The 22,750-nt window shown below is 34.9% G+C and overlaps 1 protein-coding gene across 5 annotated transcripts in view; it reads right to left on the reverse strand.

The window, feature by feature from the left end:
• Positions 1-22,750, reverse strand: part of Sugct (succinyl-CoA:glutarate-CoA transferase) — a 738,758-nt gene that overhangs the window by 398,151 nt on the left and 317,857 nt on the right. For all 5 annotated transcript variants that reach the window (XM_063233933.1, XM_063233931.1, XM_063233934.1 and 2 more), the window contains exon 10: positions 6,664-6,735. In XM_063233933.1, the coding sequence (XP_063090003.1) occupies positions 6,664-6,735 (72 nt within the window). The remainder of the gene's footprint in view (positions 1-6,663; positions 6,736-22,750) is intronic.

The following is a 22,750-nucleotide window of genomic DNA, read 5'->3' on the forward strand; positions in this document are numbered from 1 at the left end:
AGAATGCAAGGTCAATCAGGTCAGAGAATCTCAAACATGTCATTCATAGCTGTATCTCAAAAGCCGACAGCATTTTTATCTTCCAGCTGACTGACTCACAGATGAACAATGTGAACACTTTAAGATACGTGATATTCCGGACATTACTATATGAATAAACGTTATCCTAGCAAGTCTATAACCACTTTTTATGTGGATTCTTCTTATAATCTATGGCCTCTGAAAAGAAGGGGGGACCCATGTTTATAACAACACAATTACAATAGCTAAATCTTAGAAACAACCCAAATGCCCAACAAAGGAATGGATAAAAAAGATGTGGTATTTTTACACAATCAAGTACTACTCAGCCTAAAAGAAAGATAAACTCGAGGTTTTTATAAGTACATACATGCAACTTGAAACTATATTTATAAGGGAAATAAATCAAATTTGCATAGGTAAACATTGTATTGTTTCCCTAGCATAAGAAATTGAAAGCGTAATAAGATCCAAAAGGTACAATAGATACTGTGAAAGAGAAAGAAACTGTTCAAAAAGAAAAAACAACTGGGATGGAGGAAAGGAGAAAAAAAGGAAGGAAAAAAAATATATATACACACAAGATAGCTAAGATAATTATACTAGTCATTCTAGTATTTCATTGAAAGGAACACTTAGTGCTTCTATTGTTTGATCAATTTTGCATGCCCATATCTGGTAATCTGAGCAACTATTTTAAAGACAATAAGCAACATAATAACCATTGTTAATTTCCTATCATCTTGTTTTGAATTTCAGTAATGTTTTTATTGGGTTTTTTAATTCTTTTTAAAATAAAAACTAGAAATTGAAGAGTAAGGAGAAATTGTCTACAGGTCATAGCACCATCTGCATGGCCACCACTTTATGTGCATTATTGATGCTTGTTAGGTTCAACTGCCATTTACAGAGCTTCCAATATAACCCACAATACTATTACAGTTCAAAGATAATCACACTTCAGAACTGACATAAAAGGACACTGTATATACAGGAAGGCACACAAACAGAGCATCAGTTACAAGAACTGTTGGAATCCAGCTTTCAGGTATAGAAAAAGTAAACATCCTTTACAAAATGTGGGACTTCCCAAATTCTCTGAAATATAGGCCACTCAAACTCCCCTCTGCCAGCGCAAGTATGAGATAAGTTACAAGGTTTGCTGGAAACAAGTTTTCTGAGATGACAGTAATTAGTCCACTGTTAATATATCCCCACTCCATTCTTCTTTTAACTAACACATTTTGATTTGTTTTATATCTTTTCTCATCTTCTTTAGTTGGCCAATATCATTACTCTTGAAATGAATTTACTGAGTCATGGGTTAGGTTTTTTTGTTGTTTGTTTTGGTTTTTTGTTTATTTGTTTGTTTTGTTTTATCTTTTCTGAGTATGCCTTTCTTTTATTTGGTGCTATTAGGCCATTCATACTTAATGTTATATTGATATTTTTAGTTTATGACTTAGATCTATCTATATTATTCTTTGTTCATCTGTCTTCCTACTCTTCCCTTTTTGTGGGGTTTATTGAAAGTTTTTAATATTACACTTATCAATTTTGACTTGGGCTATTTTAAATAGATAGACATTATAATATATATAATGTATATAGGTAGAGATTATAATATATATACTTTTTAAAATATACATTCAATCATTATTTTCCACTTCAAAAGGAATATAGAAAACACCACAGTATAGCTCCATTCTCCTACCTATTTTTTCTGTCGGTTGACTCTACGTACAATGAAAATCCCATCAGACAATATCTTACTGTTTGCTTTCTTCCCTCAAATGTATTTCAGGACACACAAGAAGACTGGTGCATTAAATCTATGCACATCTTTCTACTTTGGTTCTTCTTCCTTCATGCCTGGTGCTTCCTAGTTTCCTTCTGACACCATTTACCTTTTGTAAGTGAAGAACTTCCTTGAATACTTCTATTAAAGTAGGCTAGCTGGCTTCAATTCCTCTATGTTTTTCTTTATATGACATTTTTTAACCTTCCATTCCTTAAGGACATTCAAATCACGGCTGTCAGTTGTTTCTTCTCTGTCTTTTAAACATGCAGTGCCACTTCTTCCTAACTTTTGATGAAAAATCTGCAGTCACCTGGGTCATTCTCCCCCCATAGGTAATAATACATCACTTTTCCCTGTTTGTTTCCAAAATTTTTTGTTAGTCTTAAATTTCAATATTTCAATTTTGATACATTTGGACATAGAGTTCCTTGGGTGTATCCCATTTTGGTTTTTGCTGAAATTTTAAAATCTGTGGGCATTTGTCTTTCACCCGATTTGGATTTCTTGGCTACTATTTCTTCGACTATTTTTTAGTATATAAATTTTCTCTTCTCTTTCTGATATGATTTTTGTTAGTGTACTGCAGGTCCCTGAGGATCTATTCTTTCATTTTGTGTATGCAGAATAGGGCTTTTATTTCCTCTGTATTGTCCAGACTAATTTTAATAAATCTAACTTTGAAGACATGGTTTAATTCCTCTGTTATATGCATTGCACTACTGGACACACCCTGAGAGACATTATTTCTTTTCTTGGTTATTGTATTTTTCAGTTCTAAAACTTCTATTTGGTTCTTCTTCATAATTTCTATTTCTTTGCTAAGCATTTCTTCTTTTCCATTTATTTCAGCAGTGTCTGTAATGCTTGTTAAAGCATTTTTACAATAGCTGTTTTAAAGTTTTTATGAGTTAATTCCAACATCTGTGTTGTCTTGGCATTGTTTTTTATTGATTGTCTATTCTCATGCAAGTTCTGGTTCTTCATATGCTGAGTAATTTCGGGTTGTATCCTGGACAATTTGAATATTGTGTTAGGAGCCTCTGGATCTAGTTTAAATCCTACGGAGAATTTTTGATGTTATTGTTTTTAGCAGACAATCGGTTGATTAAGTCCAAACTACAAGTCTGGACACACCTTCTGTGAGCTTTAGTTCTGGTTTGGTTTGGTTTCACCAGCTTCTTCAGTGCTATTTGAATCTGTCCTGCATGTGACCCATTTAAAGGTCCTACTATAACCTCAGCAGTCATATGCTCATTAATTCAGTTCAGTTAATTTGTTAACTCAACATGTTTGGGCCACTAATCAGAATCAGATCAGGGCATAGGCGGCTTAGGCGTGAGCCCAGGAGTTCATAAGCAGCTTCAAGGATTGTTTTGTAGAGCTCTTCTCTCTCTGCAATCTCTCTAGAACTTTCCAGTTTCTTGTGACCTCACTTTAGTTACCCCATTCTTCAGTATACTCACAGGGATCAAGCCAGCCAGTGGGAAGACAGAGAAAAGAGGCAACAGGGATTCATACCTTTCCTTGGAAGCTCAGCTCAGCAATGAACAAGAAAATTCCCTTCCTCAGAGCTTGGCTCCTGTTCCTGGACTGCTGCTATAGGATCTCTGGGGGGCTAAGACACAGATAGGGGAAAGGAGCGGGAAACAGAGGGTTTCCACACTCCAACATTAGATTTCACTTTTCATGCTCCTTGTACCAGAAATAAAGAGAATCACTCCAGCTCACGTCTGATGCCTGCTGCTTACAGCAGGTTGCTCACTCTACCCTGTTCAGGTAATGGAATAACATGAGAGAAAAATTTGTAGGTTGAATGCCATAGAATAACTTCAAATTCTGATGTTCTCCCTCAATTCTCTAATTCTTTTACTTCTTAACATTCTCAGATATTTTATACCTCTGTGTGAAAGAGTTAGGGAACAATGTGCTTACTCGGTCCTCCCCAGAACAAGTTTCCATGCCCAAATTTTGTAGAGGCCATTTAGTGAGTACATACTATGAGCCAGGACTATACTACGTATTTCACTTATCTAATTGAACTCATAAAGTTCCACAAATTGTATTTTAGCATAGTTATATATTGTAATGTGTATTTTACACATGAGAAAACAGATGCTTAACAAAAACTAAATAGTTTGGTAGAGGTTACCTGACCAGAGAGATGACTCACAGTGTGCCTTCAGAATTATGCTATAATGTCCTCAGACCACTGCTTTAATGTCAAATATAGTACTTATTAATACTGAAGCTTCCCGAACCCCACCTTAGACACAGTAAATCAAATCTTTGAGAATGGGGCTTTACAAGATTCTTATGCTTTACTAAATTTGAGAACTAATGCACATTGCCTCCAATAAAAGAAGTCTTCAGTCTAAATAACTTCTAAAAGGATATCAATAGACTTCAAATAGAAATATCCATTAGTGTTGGCATCAATTAGCTTACATATGCTCGCTTTCCCATGTCATGGTAAATGACATAAAGTAGGATTTGTTATAAGGCAAAGTTCACTTAATAAACAGGTTTCTGAGTCCAAGCCCTAAGCCCAGGCATTTTGCTCCTATTCAACCTGTGACAATGAGCACTCTGTAACAATCCCTCTCCCCAAAATGTATTAATCAACAACCGTATCCAGTTCCATTTTGGAAAGAGAAAGAACAAGTCAATTCCACTCATTCCTCATAGCAATACTGTCACATTTCCTCCAAAGATGTAGAGCTCTCTCTTCTTTCCTGATGGGTCTTAGTTGCAAAACCAATTTTGACAGATTCATGGTAAAAAGGAAAAGAAAAGAAAAATTGAAGACCGCATCTCCTAAAAGACCAGTTTGAATACTGAGCCCATCATCAATAAATAAATTTAAATGAAAAATGCAAGAAATATTTCTCTATATGTGACTGGGAGGGAAAGAGAACTTTATGTCAGAATAGGGAAACAGATGATTCCTTTCTTAGGTGAGAAGGATTTTAGCACACATTTACATGTAAGGATATAATCTTGGGATTGAAAAATCCAATCAGATTGTGGCATTCACTCAGGATGCCTAGGAAATGATATTTGTGACATTCACATCCTGTTCACATCAAAGTTTTCTTCTGAGAATCTCAAAGAGTTTTATAGACATTGCCATACTGGCTCAGAATGGAGATCATTCCTAACTCACGTGAGAAAATCAGGTCGTGTTTGCCTTTCTGCAAGGTGCTCTGCTATTTTCCCTAAAGAATATGTGTAAGAATACACCATAACTGGAAGTGGTAGTTTAGTATTAAAACCTATGGCAAATATTCTGCTTTGAAATAGAAGTCCTTTCCAAAAAACGTTCCTTGGGATATTTATGGAGAAGTTCAAAAGTTTCAAATTGATCATCAGTAATGAATCAAAACTAAAAAGAGTTCAGCACGGCTACTTTCAATAGTGAAGAACATGTCAACCAGTAATCCCCCTCCCCACTTTTTTTTTTCTTTTTTGGAGTGAGTAAACTCTAAAACATATGGCCCAGGAAGAAAATCTGCACTCGTTTAGAGCAATGAACTGGCTTTTACATCTCTTGCAGTTAGAGTACGCAAATGACTTCACAGGCAACAGCTTCCGTATGTTTCATATTTTTAACTTTGACCGTTCATAATAAAGATTCTTTGATCCCAGATCAAATGTTTGAATCAATTTTCTCTACACTTACTGAGTGGCTGCTATAAAAGCTCTCCTCCTCCCCACCTCAGACGCGCCAGCCCTTCCTGCATGGGAACTGGCTCCATTTGTCACCTTCCCTGCACTCCTTTCCACCCCTTTTCTGTGGGTTTTAGCTCTGCTCGTTAACCTCTCCTACAAAAGAAGTGCAGTAATAAATAATTTTTCTACTTAGTGTGTTAATTACAGTAATAAGATTCTTCTAGGAAATTCACAGGAATCTTTAATAAAACTAAAAGCTCATGTTGACAAGGTTAATAAAAAAATTGTCTCCAATTAAAAAAAAATGTCCTCATAGGTGAAGCCATTGTCAACACGCAAGAAAAACACAAAAAGTTAAATACATTTTTAAAACTAGGTTATATTTCTGGGACTAAAACTGGAAAAACTAAGCTGACATTAAAGTTTAAATAAAAATAAAAGTATTAATAAACAGTAAAGTTTTTTTAAATGTCTAAGCAAAATGATAAAAATTTAGAATATCGATAACATAAACTATTTTAAATAATTCCAAAGTCTTTTTAAGTCTTGTTGAGAAGCAACAATTTTCCATATACTCTAAACTCTTTCAACATAAATTTTGTGGAAAGCTATTCATAAAGTAACAGTTAACTTGACAAATCAAAGCCTTACACTTTCTACCATTAAGTAAAATCAATTTTAGAGAAGTTCAACTTTATTCGGGCCTACATAAACCTGTGATGGATAAAGAAGGGAAAGGAGGGAACTGGAAGGAAGGAAGGAAGGAAGGAAGGAAGGAAGGAAGGAAGGAAGGAAGGAAGGGAGCAAGGAGGTTTGAGAAAGAGGAAAAAGAGAAAGGAATAGGGAAAATCCGTTTAAAAAATCACTTTAAAATTCATCTCTCTTTCCCTTTGTGTTTCATTTAATAGACAGGTTGAGTTTAAGAAAAATTTAAGCTATTATAATTTTTCATTTCAAAATACAACTAGATAATATATAAGGAAAACAGAATGCTAATTTAATCCCAGCCCTTACTTACCATTTACAATAAGCTGAAAATGGTGTATCTGAAGTACTAACACAAGGGGACCTACATCAGCATCGTTGTGATAGACAACGCTAATCTGTTCCTGACTTTGTGTATATTAAAGTGTTTAGTACATCATCCGTCCTTTTAGGAAATTATGGATTACCTTACACATAGTCGCAAACTGTTCGTTATTCCCTGCACCAACCACAAGATAGCCGTCCTTGGTTTTAAAAGCCTAAAGAATAAAAGAAAAACATACATGTAAATACAGGTTTATAAGTTGAAAAGATCACAAAGAAGTTGGCTTTAATTTCTGAGACATCTACATAGAGACATTCTAAGGAAATAGTGTTAATTAACTTAATAGCAACTAATTAATATATTTTTCTGATACATTTGTCTAATATTTTTTCATTTAAGATTTTCAAGGTACTTCCTAGGTCTTCTACTAGCTGGAAGAAAAAGGCTGAAAAAATTAAAAGAAATAGCATTATATTTTAATTCATAATGTTAAACTCTGTATTTGTTATAGTATGAATGAATAAAGAATTTTTCAAATTTCTGTGTTTTGTTTCTAATTGTCCATGTAGGGCAAAAGCACTGCTTTTCTATGAAGTGTAAGAACAGAGAGAAAAAAGCAAGGCATGAAAGAAGGGAGGAGGGAGAAAGGAAGAAAAGGAGAAATAGTGAGATATAGGGGCAACATTTCATTTTGGGATCCCAGATGTGAACTTCTGGACCACTGGAGCTTTATGTACCTGAAAATGGCTGCTGCCTTTTGGAGACAAATTTATCTAAAGAGAAATAGCCCGTAAGTCCCCACCACCCGCAGTCCTAAGCCACGTGAGTTCTTTTGTACGTTTCCCCCTCCATGTGTGATCACAGTGCAGTTGGAGGAACTGATCTTTGTTTCCAATGGCCTCCTTTCTCCTTTCCCAAAGTAAAATCAGCTCTTTGAATTTCCTTTCTTTCCGTGTGAAACTTGCTTTGTATCTTCACCATTTTCTTTTCTTTTCTTGCCTCTGAGAAGGCTGAGCTCTGTCTCCCATGACAGGGGTGACTCCTGTGCTGATCACCTGCGTGCTCTCTCTACCCACATCCTCCAGAACCTGCCTGATCATTTTTAGTCTCTTAATTGCACCAATCCTATGCATTCTGCTGATGTGCATGCTCAAGGCTTCACTGAAAATACCATTAACAGCAACAAAAGTTCCATCAATTTTTGTCACCATTTTCAAGTATTCTTGAATTTTTCTTCCTTCCCTCTAGCTCCAATTGACATAAAACTGCCACCTCCCCACCCACACTCACTCAGGAACACCATATCACAATGCCCTTTGTCTTCTGGAGTTTTCTCCTATCACCATACTGAAGTAAACTTGCTTTGATTTCTCTGCATTAACTTCTACTACTAACCGCCTTCATTCAGGATACCATCAAATCTCCAGGCTCTGTTCCAGTTCATCTCTCTGACCTGTTCTCCGTATGTCCCTTCTGCAGGGTTTTCTTCCCCTCTGCTACAGCATTCCTTGAACGTCTGCCTTGTCTTTTCACTTCATTTGTTTGCTACGGCATTACTGGCCTCATGTAGCTCTCAAATTTACATTAACTGAAATCAAATTAACCAATCACAGAAAGGCCACATATTGTGATTCTGTTCGTATGAAAAATCTAAAATAGGTAAATCGGTGGATTTGTCTGCATAGAACTACAGAACTTGGAGGGAGTGGGCTATGGGTGCTAATGGGTCCCAGGTTTCTTGTTAGGGTAATAAAAAATGTTGAAAACTTTATTGTGTTGATGGTTGCAGAACGCCATCCATAAACAATCATTGAATTACTCTCTTTAATTGGTGAAATTACATGGCATTTCAAGTCTATCTCAATAAAGTTATTTCTAATATTAACTTAGTTTATATTCATAGTTGTAGAGCTATATGTTAACCATTCAATAGCAACATATGACCTGGCAGCTACTGTACTAGACAGCATGAATATATAACATTCACTTCATCACAGAAAGTTCTCTTGCACAATGCTAACAGTCTGTATTTATTTTCTTTTCTAGTATTCCTACCAGGCCTAATATGATAATTGAAATATATTAGGTAATTAAGAAATTACTGATAGGTATCAAGCAATCAGTCAAATGACCATCTCATGATAACAGAATTGTGGCTGAAAGGATCTCATGTAAAAACTACCAAAGTTTTGTTCAATTCTCCTTGTTGCTTGATTTGGTAAGGAATGCTATTAAGAGGAGATCCTGTGAACTATTTTAAGCTTTTTCCCTTGTTCACAAGGGCAAGAGCAAAGATAGTGTGATAAATAAATTCATCCAGGTTTTCTAAACTACAGGAAGGGAATCTGCAGCAGAACTCTAGGTGACTTACAAAGGATTTTGAGGTGAGGTGTCTCAATGAGCTGCTGATAACTACGAAGTTGCACGGATGCTTTGTTTGCTTTTTTATAGGGATGAGTGGAGGATAGATAAGTAAATATGAAGTAACCACACAAATTAGAAAGTATAACACAAAGAATTGTCTTTTACATTTTGCATCAATGACATGTACAATGTTAATGCGTTGTGGATGAATCATTTCCTGTTAATAAATGAATCAATTTCTGTTTATTCCTTCAGACTCCACTTTATCACAAAACATATCTTGACCAATATAAAGATTTAAAATTTTAATACAGAGATAACTGATTAATGATCGCAGAACAGAAAGTAAAGATTTGCCTGCAGGTAAGCCACCAGAATAGAATCAGACTGAAGATTACCAAAGAGATTTTATAAAGATTAAGACAGGAGCATGAGTTTTTAGAATAAACATATCTTAAATGAGAACTTTTTAAAAATAATACCATATTGCTACAGAAAATTGAGCAAGTGTAGAAAAATACAAAGAAGAAAGAAATTCAAGGTATTTACCCATATTATTACCAAGAATAGCTTAGTCAATTACATCTTTCTATTTTCTTCCTGGTCATTTTAGTATACTGCATTAGTTACTGTACATAATACTGCATTATTATCTTACTATACATAAATATCTACTGTGCTTTTTTAACTTAATGTTGTCACATATATTTCAATATAATTATTTTAATGACCAAAATATCTATTTTAAAATATGTTTGCACATCCTCAGTTATTTTAAACTGGAGGATATTTCTGCATCATTTTGCTTTGTTTCAATTAAACCCTACGTGATATGATTAACATCACAAATAATAAGCTATTTAATTTGACAGTAAAATTTTGAAACAAAATGCCCAGTCTAATTGAGATCCTTTAAAATTCATCCTTATAAAGCAATATGATAAAAATAAAATAGAAAAATGATTCCCAGGTTGGCCATTGACTTAACCTGTGTGGTATCAGGCAAATTACTTAATTTTAGAGCCTGAGAAATCAGAAAAGATAACATAGAAAAGTGATCCCTGAACTGAGATCTAATAAGTCGTAAGCATCATCAAAATAAAGAGTTGGTGGAAGCAAATCATTGCTGAAGAGAAACTGCATACACAAAATATCTGTGGTGAAAAGAAGCAATAAACCATGAGAGAATAAAAGAAATAGGCTTAATAGATGTGACAGAAGTCACCAGGGAGCCAGAAGTCAAAGGCAATATGAAAAACGTTACTTATCATAAAGCTAATGGGGAGCCAGTAAAAGAACTTGAATGATCATGTCTGCATTTGAGAAAGAATCTCTGGTTGTAATGTAACCAATGGGAAGATAACATTAGAAATGAGAAGACCAAGGAAGAGGCTACTGCGATGATCATGGGAAAAGGTGATGTTGTCTTACATTCAAGCCCATGATAAGTGAGTCAGAAGTAAATAGATTCACTCAATAGTTAAGTGGCAAAATCTACTGGAATTGGTAATGGATTGAGTATGATCATTGAGAGTTGAAGACTAAGAGGGAGGAAAAATGCCATACATGATACACAGATCTCTAAGACACTTCACGATATTCTAGTGGAAACTTCACATAAGTAATACTTGGGGTCAGATAAAAGTCTGAATAGTAGATAAAAACTTGGCATCCATTTGCTGAATAGACTGAAGAATACCAACAAAGTGGGTCTTTGATTTTGGCAGCAAGAGCTGTTGCAGTGCTGTGCCAACAGAATGTAGATTTGGGGGATAAAGGACTAACAACAATTAAAGAACTAGAGCGTGTGCAAGGATCTATCTGAGAAGTCTGGTCATAAAGGGAAGGAATAAGCAAGGGCTGAGAACAGCGCCACATGGATATAGATGTGTGTCCCTGTGGGTTGGGTGGTGGAAAGTTGAGGTAGTTGACACTTCTACTTTTTTATTAAGTAACGAGTAAAGCCATTGACTGAGGGCAGTTAGTAATAGAGTAGGCTGGAACACTAAAAAGAGCCTTACATATTGCTAAAGTCAGGAGGGAGAGCAGAGTGACCACAGAACATAATCAGAATGCTGATGTATTGAGAAATCAGTTGTCTACTTCAAAAACATGAGCACCAACTCCAAACCTTCGTAGGAGCCACTTGTTTTTTAATAAGATTTTCTTCCACAAAAGGTAACCACGGCTAAAGAACTTTATCACTCACTGGAAAAAGACATTCCATGAAGTTTAACTCACAGCCATGAGAATGTTTTCTGGAATGTCAAGCAGTTGACTTCTGGGTCTGTGCTAGTACATTGTGACAGATATAGAGCTAACGGTTCAGTTCACCTTATGGTGCTGGAGCAGGGCTGAGCCAGATGGGACTGAGGGAGGCTGCTTGCAAATCAAGAATAGTGTCATCGAGGGGATGCAAGGATACAAGAAGTCTCCAATTTAACCTACTACCAATTTTGTTTATCCACATATTTTTTCACACGGAACAAACCATTTTGAGAAGTCCTAGCCAAATCTAATCCCTTATTTTGAATTACATATTTCTAGGGTAGCCCAGAAAGCAATATTACATACTGATTTCTACTTCACATTTAGAATAGGATTTGCAAATTCTTTTCATTTTTTTATTTTTTATTTTTTTATTTTTTTGTCAGGCCAGGGATTGAACCCAGAGCCTTGAGGAAGCTAAGCACATGCCATACCACCGAACCACACCCCAAACTTGGATTTGCAAATTCTATACAAAATTGAAGTTTTTGTATAGAATTGCAAATTCTAGGGGCTGGGAATTTAGCTCAGCGGCATAAGCATCTGCCTTGTCATAAGTTCGATCCTTGGTACCAATAAAAAGGAAAAAGACAAAAAAAAATTCAGCAAATTCTATACAAAATCTCAAAAATAGGTATTTTTGAGATTCTTCAAGCCAACGAAATTTTATGAAATATTAAACAAATCTGGGATTTTTAATCATTCTGTTTCTTGTGTGGAATAAAGATAATGGCAAGGAAGGAAAAATGAACCTGTATTAAATTTTTTATATTATTCAAAAGTTGTCAATGGATATATTTCCTTGTGAGGACAGTCCACTATTATTCAAAAAGGCATATTTGGACATGATGAAAAATAGTACATGGAGTTTTCCTTTCTGAGAAGTATGGCCCTGAAACTGGTGCTGATGATCATGAAATGACTGTATAATAATAAATCATAGGGCAGATTATTTGGAATAGCCTACCAGAAACATTACCCTGTAAAGTAAATTAACCAAAATATTCTGGACATGAGTCCATACTGAATTTTCAGGGACACTCCAAGGTAAAAATTTCTTGATTATATAAACATTGAAGTCATCTTTGTTTGATCTTAAACATGGTACAACAACACAGTTCCATATGAGTATGTATCATACCTGAAAAGTATCATTTATGACTTTGAACCTACATTTAACACAGACTATAGAAAAACAAATAGATCTGAACTTTAGTCAAACTCTACCACATTTCACTATATTCAAGCAAAAAATCACTTAGGAAACTACTTCAAAGACAGTTAGAGGAAGAAGATGCCAAATCAGTTTATAGAATATGTTGCCAGTTGCATGTCTAGGACACATACAGTAAAAGAGGAACTAGAGAAGAATTAGTCCTGCACACTAGACCTGGTGAGACACTAGGGTACAGGCCCAGCTCACAGCAGAATTTCAGACTAGAGTGTAGAAAATTAGAATAAGCATGGCTTAACAAAGCAATCAACAAGATAAAGCATGAGAGTCTGGAAAGAAAATAGATGATAAATTTAATAGAATAATTTTTGAATTTTGCATTAGTATATGTTTGTGTTACCTAATACATTCATTGTGAGGAATTGGTATATATAATCATATCACATCTCAATTTTTTACTTCCCCTTTCTCCCCCTTTGCCCTTCTACCCCTATCTCCTGAAGAATTATCCCCATAAAATAATTCTTGAAAGTCCTCGAGTAAACAATTGGCCTATGAAATGTATAGTCAGTGGCTACAGGCTCAGAATATCGGTTCCAAATTCTAATATAACTAATTGTAAAAGCAAAGTATAGCCTGGAAGCACAGGAACCAGGCAGTCAACTCAATAAGAAACTCAAATAAAAAAGGCAAAAGTAGAAGCATTATTACAAAGCCCTAGGAAGCAAGTAGAGTGTCTTGTAAAGAGTAAAGGCATCTGGAGAGAAGATCAAAGCAACTTGGTATCCAATAGAGTTGGTAGCCAACTGTAGATATACAGTACCAGAACCTAAGACATTTGGTCTGTAGAAAGAGTTCAGCACATTTGTTAAAAAACCAATGTTAATGTGTGAGTGCAACCTAAGCAATTCAATAAATATTAGACACTCTATGAAGGACTTGATGGCAACACTAGGAAGAATGAAATTCAGGAAAAGATGAAGGATAAAGGGCTTCAGGAAGAAAACCAGCTGAGAATGGAAAACATGCTAAGAACTAACTGACATGACAAGCTTCCTTCCTCACAAATGGTTATTCAGGCCAAGGAGTGAAGATAACGTTAAATGGAGATTAATACATGTCCCTAAGGTTTCCAGGTATCCCGTAATTGAACAAGATGGTTTCATTCTCTTTTATCAGGTACTTGTTTGTTGTTGTTTTATTTTTTTTACCATGACCAAAATGTAGCATATCAGACCAAGATTGATGCTGTTTCTAGAAATATCTATGACTAACTGGGAAATTGAAAACATTCACATTGAGAGTTATTGATGAAAGGTACTGATTTTATTATTGCCATTGCAGTATTTTTTAATTTTTATTTTGAAAAGAATAAAACCAACTGAGAAAAGAAAAAAATGGGGTCATTAAAAACAAAAGGATGGACATAGTACATAATTTTAAACCATAATACAAGGTGATCTACAATGATTACCATGGTGTCTCTTGTTATCTTCAATAGAATTGTCCATATCATCAAGTACAATAAAATTGAACATAGCAGTATGGAATAAAATCAATAAAGACAAAACATTAGAGACATTATAGGACTTCAAAAGAAGGTAATAGTCAAACCAGAATCTGTACCATAGTGAATCTTACTGTCTTCAGAGTAGTTGCCTATACTCTCAGACTTGATACTATCAAACATAACAAATTCAAATAAAATCAGTCAAGACGACAGCGATTCACCAAGAAAGATTCAAATAAAATCAATCAAATCAAGGCAGTGAAAGCAATACAGGGTTTCAAATTAAGTTAATAGAAGATTAAAAATGTTTACCGTAGTATATTCTGCAGTCTTTGGAATAGTTCTCTATGCCCTCAAATCTAGCACAAGGAGACAAACTGGAACAGAACATAACCAAACTAAACAGAGCAATGAAAACAATATGAGTTTCAAATTATGATACAAGATTACCAATGTCCTTTGCCTACCCTATTTAGACAATTCCTCCCCTTTCACTTTCCCAGGGTGCATTGTACATTTTGTATCCCACCAATCCCTTTAGTTTCTAGGTTAGGGAGGTAACCCACTATTTAAATAAGAGGTTCTGAACCTTTTTATCCCTGAGCTTGGTCTCAAGTTATATCCATTTACTTACAAGAGCCTCAAGATTTTCCTTCCTTATAGCTGAGTCCTTCAATGAATAATATTTAAAAAAATCTAGAATACATGAAACAGACTGAAAGAGACTACCAAGAAATTAAAAACTCCATTGAAATCTGTCAAAACTGCTTGAAAGAAACTAAAGACAGACTATCAAACCTTGAAGACAGGTTTGCAAAGTGTGATTGCAAAAGGAAAGATCTCTTAAAAATAACAAGGAACCAGGAAGTAACAATCCAAAGGCTATAAGATGACAAGAATAAAAAATGTGAGTGAAGAAGCAGGGGTAAACACAAATGAAATACAAAGGCTATTTACAGAAATAAAGAAAACTTCCCAAGCATAGGAAAAGGAAATGATATTCAGATATATGAGGCATACAGAACTCCAACCAGCTATAACCCAAATAGATCTACACCCAGACATATACTAATCAAGATGCCAGAAATTCAACACAAGAGCAGAATATTAAAAATAGTCAGAGAAAAGAAACAGATCACCAATAAAGAAAAACCCATAAGAATCACAGCAGACTTCTCAACACAAACCATCAAATCAAGAAGAGCTTGGAGGGAAGTATTCCAAGCCCTAAAACAAAATAAACTCCAACCAGATTCATGTACCCTGGAAAATTCTCTCTCAAAATTAGTGGAGAAACAAGATGCTCCCATGATAAAGAGGAACTGGGGGAGTTCATGACCACCAATCCAACCCTACAAAAAAATTCCAAAGGACATTCTAGAGAGAGAAAAAAAAAAGACCATGGTTTCAAGAACAGCAACAGAGAAGGCTTACTGAATGGAGCACACAATGGAATGAAGGGGAAAAGTAGACAACCAACGGCAGAAAAATAGCATGGCAGAGATGAGGTAGAGAAGATTGGCCATAATCATAATCATGGATGACCTCGATACACTAATAAAAAGAAACACAGGCTGAATGGACAGGGTCCAGCAAGCGCTCTATGTAAGACATACATTTAACCTGAAAAAAGGTTTATGAACTGAAAGTCAAAGATATGAGAAAATATGCTTTATATGACAGAGAACCGGAAAAAAGTGGGGGTAGCTCACCTTTCAGCTGCAAAATAGTTGGACAGACATAACACTTTTACACATTGCAGTATTTTTGTGTTGCTGATTTCTGTGTGTGTGTGTGTGTGTGTGTGTGTGTGTGTGTGTGTGTCTTGCTTAGCTGCTCATCCCACAAGGTAGGGTTGATGTTTTTTATGGATTGGCATTGTTGACTTCATTATCTCTCTTTCTAAAATATCCTTTAGAATTGTTTGTAATGCTGGTTTGGTGGTCATGAGCTTCTTTGTTATGGAAATTCCTTAGTTTTCAATCAATTTTAAAGGAAAGTTTTGTAAAATTCCTAAGTCAGGGTTGGAACTTTTTATCGTTTAGGACTTGAAACATTTCACTCCAAGTCCTCTGACCTTTAAGGTTTGTGTAGAGAAGTCTGCTGTGATTCTAATGGTTTATCTCTTTATGTGATTTGTTGCCTTTCTTCACCAACTTTAAAGATTTTGCCCCTATGGTAGATTTCTGGAACTTTGAGTATAATGTGACATGGAGAAGTTCTCTTTTGACAATGGCTATTATGTCCCACTTATCTGTATGTTTAAATTTTCTATCTTATTTCTATGAACAGACTTTTATGCCATTTGTGTTGTCTTCTGATTTTTCACTTTTACAGTTATTCTTAGATTAGCCTTCTTTGTATCATCCAGCAGTTGTTGGATCTATTTTTCATTTTCTCTAGTTGTTTTTAAGATGTCTTTGAGTAGTTGAGCTTCGAAGGTGCCATAATTTTCTAGTTCTAAAATTCTGTCCTTACATTGGTTCATACTGTTGCCCACACTTTCAATATGATTTTTAATCTCCTGGGTCTCTGTTAAAACTTTTTTATGGATTCTGATTATTTGATGTACTGGTTATTTATGTTTTCTATGTTTGTTTAGCTCATCTAAATTTTTATTAGTATCTTCTGAGAGCTCCTGATTTTTTTGGTCATTACTTCCATTATCTGATATGACTATCTCTTCTAGCTGTTTTCTAATCTCCTCTGCTATGCTTTTGAGTAATCCAGCTGTCTGGCTTATACCATTCTTCTCCTTGGTGCCCCCTGGATTGGCTTTGTGGAGTTAGGGTCTTGACAAGGTATTGAAAATGACCATTCATTTTCTCCAGTGTTAATTTCACAAATTAACTGAATCATTTCACATTTGACTTAATATTATCCCTTCAAAAGAACAGACATGTATGCAATTTTACATATAGCCCTAAATAAAAGTTTTGGATGAATGCCAAAAGAAAAATTATGTGACTTGCTTTACCTACAGCCATCCAACTATCTCACTTTTTTAAAATAGCATAGCTAATTATCCAGGGTGTTTTCGTTAAACTATAATGAAATATTGTTAATCAGATGTTAGGAGAATGTCATTTGAAAGTAGAAAATACATACATTCTTCAGTGTAAGTTAAAATTTCAGCTTTTACTTGTTTAACTACATAAAATAAATTATTTTGCTTCTCCAATAGTAGTTTCTCTCTACTTACATTTCCTTACCATTCACCAATACTACTTTCTTTTTTATTTTAAAAGGATTAAGATAAAAGAGAACATAACAAAACCGATCAGAACAGAACAATTTAAGCAACATACTGTTTCACCACAGGACAACCTGACATAACAGTAGCTACCATAGTGTCTCTTTCCTTGAAATATTTGAGTATACTTTCATACACTATATTATCAAACATAAAAAGATAGTATCAAACAGTTCAAGAGAATGAAAGAATTACAGGGTATTCAAAACCAATTAACAGAAAATGAACACTGGTTACTATATTATCTCATTGTCCATAAAAATTTTTGTTGATAGTATCACATATAACAAAATCCAATAAGATACAACATGATAAAACTGGTGGAGACAGAAGAACAAAAGCTTGGCAGGACTTCAAAACGAGATGGTATTAAATCAGCACTAGCTATTAATGTCTTGTTTTCTTCAAAATACCTGTTCATACAATCACAGACAATAAAATCAAACAGCCCAGAATAAAACCATACCAAGTAATGAATGAATACATTATAAGGCTTCAAAGAAATATAATGGAGAATGATGATTACCACATACTTTTATGTATTCTTACCATTTCTTACGCTAGGGACACTATATGGTATTTATACATGTGAGTTTGATTTATTTCACTTATGAGTATGGTCTCAAGCTGTGTCTAATTATTTATAAATACCTCAATATGATCATTCTTTATAGCTGAGTAGTACTCCATTGTATAAAAATACCACAACTTTTTAATCCATTCCTCAGTTGATGTACACTTAGGTTGTTTCCAAGACCTGGCTATTACGAATTGTGCAGCTATAAACATGGGTGCATGTATATCACTGTGGTATGATGTTTTCAGTTCTTCTGGGAATATGCCTGGAAGTGGAATAGCTGGAACAAATAGAATTCCAATCCCAGCTTTCTGAGAAATCTCCACAATGGCTGCACCAGGCTACACTCCCACCAACAGTGCAGGAGAGTTCCTTTTTCTCCACAGCCTGTCCAGCATTTGTTGGTGGTGGTTTTCTTGATCCTGGCCATTCTTTCACGAGTGAGATGGAAACTCACTGTGATATTAATTTGCCTTTCTCTAATGAGTAATGATGATGAACATTTTTTCATGTATTTATTTGCCATTTGTATTTCTTCCTCTGAGAACTGTGTACTCATCTCAGATTCCCATTTTGGGATTGGATCATTGAACTTTGGGGGTCTGATTTTTTAAAATTCTTTATATGTTTTAAACAGAAGTCCTTTGTCTGAGGGACAGTTCACTAAGATTTTTTTCCCAGTTTGTGGGTTTTCTTTTCACCATGCTGGAGATTTCTTACGATGTTCAGAAACTTTTTAATAAGACATGATCCCAGTTATTGATTCTGGGGAGTATTTCCCGTGCAGTTTGATTCCTGTTCATGACCTCTCTACCTACCCCTATGTCTTCAAGGTTTTTACCCAATTTGTCTTCCAATAGATTTAGTGTTTCTGTTTTAATATTCAGATCTTTGATTCATTTAGATTTTAATTTAGCACACGGTGATAGACATGGGTCTAGTTTTGGTTTTTAGCATATGGAGAGCCAATTTTTCTAGGACCATTTATTAAAGAGACTGTCGTTCTTCCAGTGAACATGTTTGCCCCCTTTATCAAAGATAAGGTGGTTGAGTGGATTTGTAGTTGTGGTTGTATCTTCTAATCTATTCCATTGATCTTCAGCTTTGTTTTTATTCCAGTACCATGTTGATTTTACTACAATTGATTTGTAGCACAATATCAAGTCAGGGATTGTGATGCCTCCTGCCTTGCCTTTGCTGCTTAGAACTGTCTTCAATATTCTAGGTCTCTTCTGGTTCCAGATGAATTTTAGGAGTGATTTTGCTAGATCTATGAGGTATGTTAATGGTATTTTTATTGGGATTGCATTGAATCTGTATAAGAGTTTTGGAAGAATGGCCATTTTTCACATTATTTATTCTTCCTATCCATGAGCAAGAGACGTCTTTCCATTTTATGAGATCCTCTTTGATTTTATTTTTCATGGAATTATAATTTTCCCTGCATAGGTCTTTCACTTCTGTCATGAGATTAATTCCTAAGTATTTCATTTTTTGGATGCCAGTGTGAAGGGTGTGGCTTCTCTTATTTCTCTCTCTGTGATTTTGTTGTTAGTGTATAGGAATGCTATTGATTTTTGAATATTTATTTTGTATCCAGCCACATTGCTGAATTTAGTTATTATATCTAGGAAACTTTCAATGGAATATTGGGGTCTTCTATGTAGAGTATCAAATCATCTGCAAATAATGATAATTTAACTTCCTCTTTTCCTATCTTTACCCTTTTTTTTTCTCTCTTTTGTCTAATTTCTCTGACTAGGATTTCCAGTACTATATTGAATAGGAGTGGTGATAAGGGACATCCTTGTCTTGTGTCTGATTTTAAGGTAAAGGCCTTTAGTTTTGGGCAATTTAGTATAATATTGGCTGTTGGTTTGTCATAAATGGCCTTTCTCATGTTGAGGTAAAGACCATATATTCCAATTTTCTGTAAGATTCTTACCATGAATGAATGTTGGACCTTATCAAAGGCTTTTTCTGCACCTATAGAAATGATCATGTGATTCTTACTTTTGGCTTTATTGATATGGTGGATTACATTTATTGATTTATGTATATTGAACCATCCCTGCGTGCCTGGGATGAATCCCACTTGGTCATGGTGTATAATCTTCTTGATGATTTGCTACATCCTATTTGCCAATATTTTATTGATGATTTTTGCATCTGTGTTCATTAGGGAGATTGGTCTATAGTTCTCTTTTTCAGTTGGGTACTTCCCAGGTTTTGGTACTAGAGTAATATTTGCTTCCAGGAATCACTTAGGAAGGATTGCTTCCCTTTCAATTTCATTGAAGAGTTTGAGGAGTTAGGTCTTCTTTGTATTTCTTGTAGAATTCTGCAGTGAATCTGTCTGGGTGTGGGCTCTTCTTTGTAGGTAAGGACTTAATTACGTTTTCGATTTCATTAATAGAAATTGGGTTACTCAACAGTTTTATATCTTCTTGACCTAGCTTTGGTACTTCATATATTTCTAGGAATCTGTTCATTTCTTCTGTGTTATCAAACCTTTGAGAGTAGAGGTTTTCAAAGCAGGTGTTGATGATCTTCTGTATTTCTACAGTCTGTAGTGATTTCACCTTTTTCATTCCTTATTGCATGAATTTGAGCTTTTTCTTCTCTTTTTTTAATAAGGTTGGCTAGGGGCTTATCAATTTTATTTATTCTCTCAAAGACCCAACATTTTACTTATTGCATTCTTTGCATTGTTTTCTTAGTCTCTATTGCATTAATTTCTGTTCTGATTTTTATAATTTCCTCTCTTCTTTTTGCTTTGGGCTTAACTTGCTCCTCTTTTTCCAGATGTTTGAAGTATTGCATCAGGTTATTTATTTGTGTTCATTCTGTTTTCCTGATGTGGGAACTCAGTGCAATGAATTTTCCTCTGAGGACCACTTCCATTGCATCCCACATATTCTGCTAAGTTGTATTTGTATTTTCATTTGCTTGTAGGTATTTTTTAATTTGTTCTTTAATTTTCCCTGTGCCCCACTGATTGTCAAGAGTGTGTTATTCAATTTCCATGTGTTTGTGGGATTTTTGCAGTTTTCTTTTACCATTAATTCCTAGTTTCATGGCACTATGATCTGATAACTTACATGGGATAATTTCAACTTTTTCACATTTATTTAAATATGTTCTGTGGGCTAGTATATGTTCTATTTTAGATAATGTCCCATGTACTGCTGAGAAGAATGTGTATTCTGATGTTGTTGGATCAAACACTCTGTATATGTCTATCAAGTCCATTTGTTCACTGGTGTGATTCAGTTCTGTTATTTCTTCACTGATTTTCTGTCTGGTTGATCTGCCCCCTTGGTGTCAATGGTGTGTTAAGGTCTCCTGTTATAATTGTGCTATTACTAATTTGATTTTTAATTTCTATTACTACTTGCTTTGTATGACTGGGAACTCTGGAATTTGGTGCATATATATTTAAGATTGTTATCTCTTCCTCTTGAAGTTTTCCCCTAATAAGTATATAATGACCTTTTTTCTTTCTTCTGATCATTCTTAGTTTGAAGTTCACATTGTCTGCAAATAGAATAGCTATCCCTGCTTTTTTTGGGGGGGGGTCCTGTTGCATGAAGTATCATTTTCCATCCTTTGACTTTTAGCCTGTGAGTATACTTTTGGGGTATATGAGTTTCTTGTAGACAGCATATGGTTGTATATTGTTTCTTGATCCATTCTGCCAGTCTGTTTCTTTTAACTGGTGACTTGAGGCCATTTACATTAATGGTTGTTATAACTGTTATATTTGGTTTATTGTTGACATGTTATCTTTCTGCTGTTGTATCTTTATCTTTCCATTCTGTACAATTGTCTGCTTTGCAGTAGTAGTCTTTTCTTATGTATATCTAAACTATCTTTTAGTATTCTTCACAGGTTGGCTTGGGGATCATGAAGTTCTTCAGCTGCTCTTTGTCATGGAAGTATCTTATTTCTCCATCAATTTTGAAGGACAGTTTTTCAGGGTACATCAGTCTAGGTTGGAAATCATTTTCCTTTAGGATCTGAAATACTTCACTTTATGCTCTTCTTAATTTGTTGTTTGTTCTGAGAAGTCTGCTGTGATTCTGATAGGTTTTCCTAGGTGATCTGTCTATTCTCTCTAACAACTTTTAATATTCTATTTAAGTTGGATTTCTGGGATGGTGATTATTATATATGTCTGGGTGTAGTTTTATTTTGGTTATGCTATCTGGAGTTCTATGTGCTTCACTGATCCTGATGTCAGTTTCCATTCTCTTGTTTGGGAAATTTTCAGCTATTACTTCTCTAAATATCCTCTTGATATTCTTTGTGTTGTCCCCTTCTTTTTCATTTATCCTTATCAATCTTATGTTTTTCTTTGCATCATCATGCAGATGTTGAATTGTTATTTCCTGATTCCTTGTTATTTTTAAAAGATCTTTCCTTTCCTGTTCTCTAGCTGCAATCTTGTCTTTGAGGTCTGAAATTCTATCTTCTTTCATTGAGGTGGTTTTTAAAACTTTCAATGGAATTTTTTATTTCCTGTATACTCTGTGAATCTGCTTCACGTATTTTGTTTGTTTCTTATATTGTTCATCCAGGGATTTTATCTTTTTGTTTTATTCCTCTAATTTTTTTAACTATGTCTTCTTTAAATGTGTTCAGCATCTCTCTCATTACTTTTATCATTCCTTCTTTTACTTGGGAGATTATTTCTAGTTTGAATTCCTTTAAAGCTTCCCAGAGTTGCTTCTTTATTTCAGCTGCTATTATTTCAGGTATTTCAGGTGTATGATATGTATTTTCTTCTATGTACATAGCTCCTAAGATTTCTTGGGATGGTCTGGAGGTTTGAGATTGCATTTTGGTCTTTTATTTTGTCATTTTCCTGCATTTCCCTATTTCAAGTGTTATTCCAAGGCTTCCCCTGGGCCTGTTGGAAATCATCTTCTATGCCCTCACCTCCTAGGATTCCAGCCTCCCAGTTCTCAGGATTGAGAGTGGGTCACTGTGGGTGGAACAGGCAGGCCCAAGACCCACAGAGCTGGTAGAGTGTGTCAGGAAGCTGGGAAGTACCTTGGCCAGTGGGAGAGAGGATCTTAAA

The sequence above is a fragment of the Cavia porcellus genome, unplaced genomic scaffold, assembly GCF_034190915.1.
Source record: "Cavia porcellus strain 051 isolate PalLab524CR breed Dunkin Hartley unplaced genomic scaffold, mCavPor4.1 scaffold_23, whole genome shotgun sequence".
Lineage (NCBI taxonomy): Eukaryota > Metazoa > Chordata > Mammalia > Rodentia > Caviidae > Cavia > Cavia porcellus.